A 3,626-nucleotide genomic window follows, 5' to 3' on the forward strand; every position below is an offset into this window, starting at 1 on the left:
CAATCATAATACATTAATTTGTGTCCCACGATATAAGTATCTTCCAATAAAAATCAAAATGAAAATCCACACATTAACATGCATAATGCATGCCATAAACCAAATATAAATTAGTACAATGTTACAATTCACATCCCTCGTTTTTTATAAAATTATTTTTTGAACATGAGATTATTCTATTTTGATACGCGTTTCATTTATCCATCCCACAACCACATACATGTTTTTTATTTCTTAAATCCAAATTAAAAGGATTGAATTTACTAAGTAAAGACCAAGTCCAAAGCTTAACTGTCCATTCCAAGTTCACACTTAAACAAGTCAAAACTTCAAAAAAAAAAAAAGATTCCCATTACATATTATATAATATATATTTACACTTGTGTTCGAACTCAAAGGCCAACCCAAGCCCTTTCTCACCCATAAAACACCATTCGGTTGTATGTATCCATATTCCATGATAGATCTGGAATCAAAATAACATGACATTTCCATTTGAAAAGATTAATGATACCACGAAATAGAAATTAATTAGTAAAGTATTATGTTACCATTGTTGGTTTTTCCTAAATTCAGTCAACACAGGGTATATGTTCTCAAATGCAGTGTAAGTCTCATCCCTAACCTGAAAACAAACAATAATATAGTAATATAATGATTAAGGATTCAGAAAGGGTAATTAAATATGAAAAAAGAAAAAATGACCTTAGCTCCAGTAAGAACAATTTTCCCAGAAACAAAGATAAGCAGAACAATTTTCGGTTGTTTCATTCGATAAATCAATCCCGGGAACAGCTCTGGTTCATACTATATTAACAATCAATCACATGTTACTAGAGGAACATACGAAATAGTGGCTAAATTTGTCTTTTTCTCAAAGAGGGAAAATTTATATTATCAATCTTACACTTGAAAAGGCACCATGAGAGTATGCAAGGCCTTCAAGTCTAATGGGAAATTTAACATCACATGACCCAACAATGTTCTGAATCTTGAAATCCTATATTAAAAAACAGAAAAAGATACAAGAACATAAAATATAAATGAAACATTAACTTAAAACCAGAGACTTATAAGATGAAGATGATGATGATGATGATGATGAATACCTTAAACTTGGCTGGAAACCCGAGTTTTTGAATTATTCGAGCATACTAAAGCACCAACATTAGGCAAAGATTATAATAAAAAAAATTAAGAGTAGTGTTACATTTTATGCTTATGGCATAAAAGTTATATTCATATAATACACTCTTAAAATACCTTGCGTGCAGCCAGTTTTGACTGCTGTTCACTTTTGGCTCCTGTACAAACCTGAAGCAGGCAGCAACACATTAAGTCTAGCTAAAAAAACGACTCAAAAGCATTTTTAGATTTAGGGAAAAAAGTGAAAAACAAGTTACCATCTTCCCAGAAGCAAAGATTAGAGCTGTTGTTTTTGGTTCTCTTATCCTCATGATAACAGCAGCAAAACGCTGAATAACAATATAATAGAAATATAAATATATCACCTTTTTCTAAAATCTCCTATAACTTATGCATGCCACCAACAAATCTAGTATCCTTTAAAGTTCCACAACTTTTCCTAAATATTATTTCATCCATATATACATTGCATTCTTTAAGTGGCTAACATGATGATAAATTGATAATACCTTTGGATTATATTCTGCATTTCGAGCTTGAAGTGCAATTGCTTTCAGGTCTAGCTTGCAATCCAGATTCACAGTAGACACGATGTTCCTATATGTACAGGAATACAGATGCTAAAACTTTCAGTTCAAAGATTATATATATGGATGCATATATTTTTTAGTTAACACTTTCGTATTTTCAAGTAATAATTGCGTACATAGTTACATACCCAACAGATTCACAAACCAAAAACTACATACAAACAATCATATGAAACCTGGAATTCTAAAATTGAACAATTTCTATGGGCATTGATTAGATAATAAGATGGTTAAGATCAGAAATGGTTCATCCTGTAGAGATCTTACAACAGTTTTACTTGACTAAATACATTCAATCGTCCTCTATAACAATAATAAGAATCTGAATCGAAATACGACGTACTGAAGAGTAGGAACAATTCCAGATGGATGCTTAGTAAGATCAACTGGTTGGCTACCCTCCAGCATTTGATCTGCCATGAATCTCTTTTCTTATGCCAAATCGTCCCACACCTCTTCAATCGAAAACAAAATCAAACTCAAAATCTTGAAATACCCATGAATAAAGAACTAACTAAACAATCATTTGACTTCGTTTTACAATAATTTTTTTATGAAACTGATCGACGAACTAGGTTTTACGAATCTGGGAACAAGATGACGAGCTTCAAGATCAACTTCAAACCATTAATAGGTCTAGAAATCTTGAATTTCATAAGAATGGAAAGAACCTAAGAAATGATTTGCGAGATGTCACTCACTTGGGGTTTCTTGAAATTCTCAACGGATAGCTAAATCAATACGAGAATAGGAGCGAAATCGGTGAAATTTGAGCAAAAAGGTTGTAGAATTAGCGGTGAAATTTTGAAAAGGGGATGTTTTATAGGAAGAGATGATGATTTATAGGTTTTTGTAGAGAGTGATACTCTTGTATGAGAAGAGAGGAGAGGAGGCGTGTTGATTGTGGGAGTAGATCTGGAGGGATGGAGAGGAGTAATGGGCTGATTAAATTTGGGTATTTATTGCGTACCCAAAATACCCTTCTTGATATCTGTTGTCGACTGTGTGTTATGGGTATATTTGTAACTTTGCAGGTTGTATACGTGGCTGTGGGTCTGAAATCCGAATTCTTAAGTCAAACTACGACTGGGCCGAAGTTATGGATCCAATCACTTTGAGCTCCATTAACATTGAGCCTAGTTGGGCCAAAAGAAAACTTAACCAACTAACCATTTTACCAAAGAGAATTCCATAGGGCATAGGTAATAAATGTTAGAATGAGAATTGTATAAATTTTGTTAAATTTGAAGATATGAATTTATTTATTTGTAGAAGCTTCGAATATGCAAGTAACACAGAAGCATAATAAGATTTTTGTGAAGGTGTGAAGAAAAAGCGGTTGTATTTGGAGAAAATGTTTTCTATTAAACGTGTGTTAAGTAAGTATTTAAAAAAAATAAAAATAAACTGTTAATAACTATGTTTATTAAAATAATAATTTTTTTTGACACATTTTGTATTCGATTGTGAATCATTCGTTTGGCAGTAGGAATGATATACGTGCTATATTAACTGGATTGATCGATCAAGGGCTTCTAGGTGGAATCAGGAGTAGTTGATTTTGGACCAAATATTGATTTTGAGAGATACATAATTCACATTCCTACATAATATACCAAAATGCATTTAGCACGCTACAAGATTGTGCATCCATTGAAAACAAAATCCTTCAAGCTAGACGTGATTATTTGATGGTGTTATCAAGATTCAGATACCAAAAGTCATCTGTGAATTTCTGTTATATCCTTAGCTGAAAGATCAAGTACGTAGAACATGAATCAATGAACGATATAAACATGAGGAGCAATTGTGAAATTGATGATTGACTGATTTTGCAACGAAATAACATAGTAATTTTCCACACGCATCGCCATTGGCATTCCAAAATTG

At 32.3% G+C, this 3,626-nt stretch overlaps 1 protein-coding gene across 3 annotated transcripts; it reads right to left on the reverse strand.

The window, feature by feature from the left end:
• Positions 1 to 259: 259 nt before the first annotated feature.
• On the reverse strand, positions 260 to 2,665 carry LOC144997236 (TATA-box-binding protein). Of its 3 annotated transcripts, none has more exons than XM_078957093.1 (10): positions 2,438 to 2,665; positions 2,080 to 2,191; positions 1,656 to 1,743; positions 1,404 to 1,475; positions 1,264 to 1,314; positions 1,110 to 1,154; positions 908 to 1,000; positions 706 to 807; positions 552 to 625; positions 260 to 466 (listed from the first exon to the last, which is right to left on the reverse strand). In XM_078957093.1, coding segments are annotated over exons 2-10 (603 nt in total). In that variant the 5' UTR covers positions 2,157 to 2,191; positions 2,438 to 2,665; the 3' UTR covers positions 260 to 465. The 3 variants fall into 3 exon arrangements, with proteins under 3 accessions (XP_078813219.1, XP_078813215.1, XP_078813218.1); XM_078957089.1 differs by having other exon boundaries at positions 2,408 to 2,665; XM_078957092.1 differs by lacking the exon at positions 2,438 to 2,665 and adding an exon at positions 2,278 to 2,392.
• Positions 2,666 to 3,626: the final 961 nt, after the last annotated feature.

The sequence above is a fragment of the Lactuca saligna genome, chromosome 5, assembly GCF_052625555.1.
Source record: "Lactuca saligna cultivar CGN05327 chromosome 5, ASM5262555v1, whole genome shotgun sequence".
Classification (NCBI taxonomy): domain Eukaryota; kingdom Viridiplantae; phylum Streptophyta; class Magnoliopsida; order Asterales; family Asteraceae; genus Lactuca; species Lactuca saligna.

What these genes read in the sequence shown, in the direction of transcription:
- LOC144997236 (XM_078957093.1), bottom strand. Translation starts at nt 2,156, where the DNA reads ATGGCAGATCAAATGCTGGAGGGTAGCCAACCAGTTGATCTTACTAAG. An exon ending in GGAATTGTTCCTACTCTTCA is followed by an intron (nt 1,744 to 2,079) that starts GTACGTCGTATT and finishes CTGTACATATAG; the next exon opens with GAACATCGTGTCTACTGTGA. An exon ending in CAAAACTGGCTGCACGCAAG is followed by an intron (nt 1,155 to 1,263) that starts GTATTTTAAGAG and finishes TTGGTGCTTTAG; the next exon opens with TATGCTCGAATAATTCAAAA.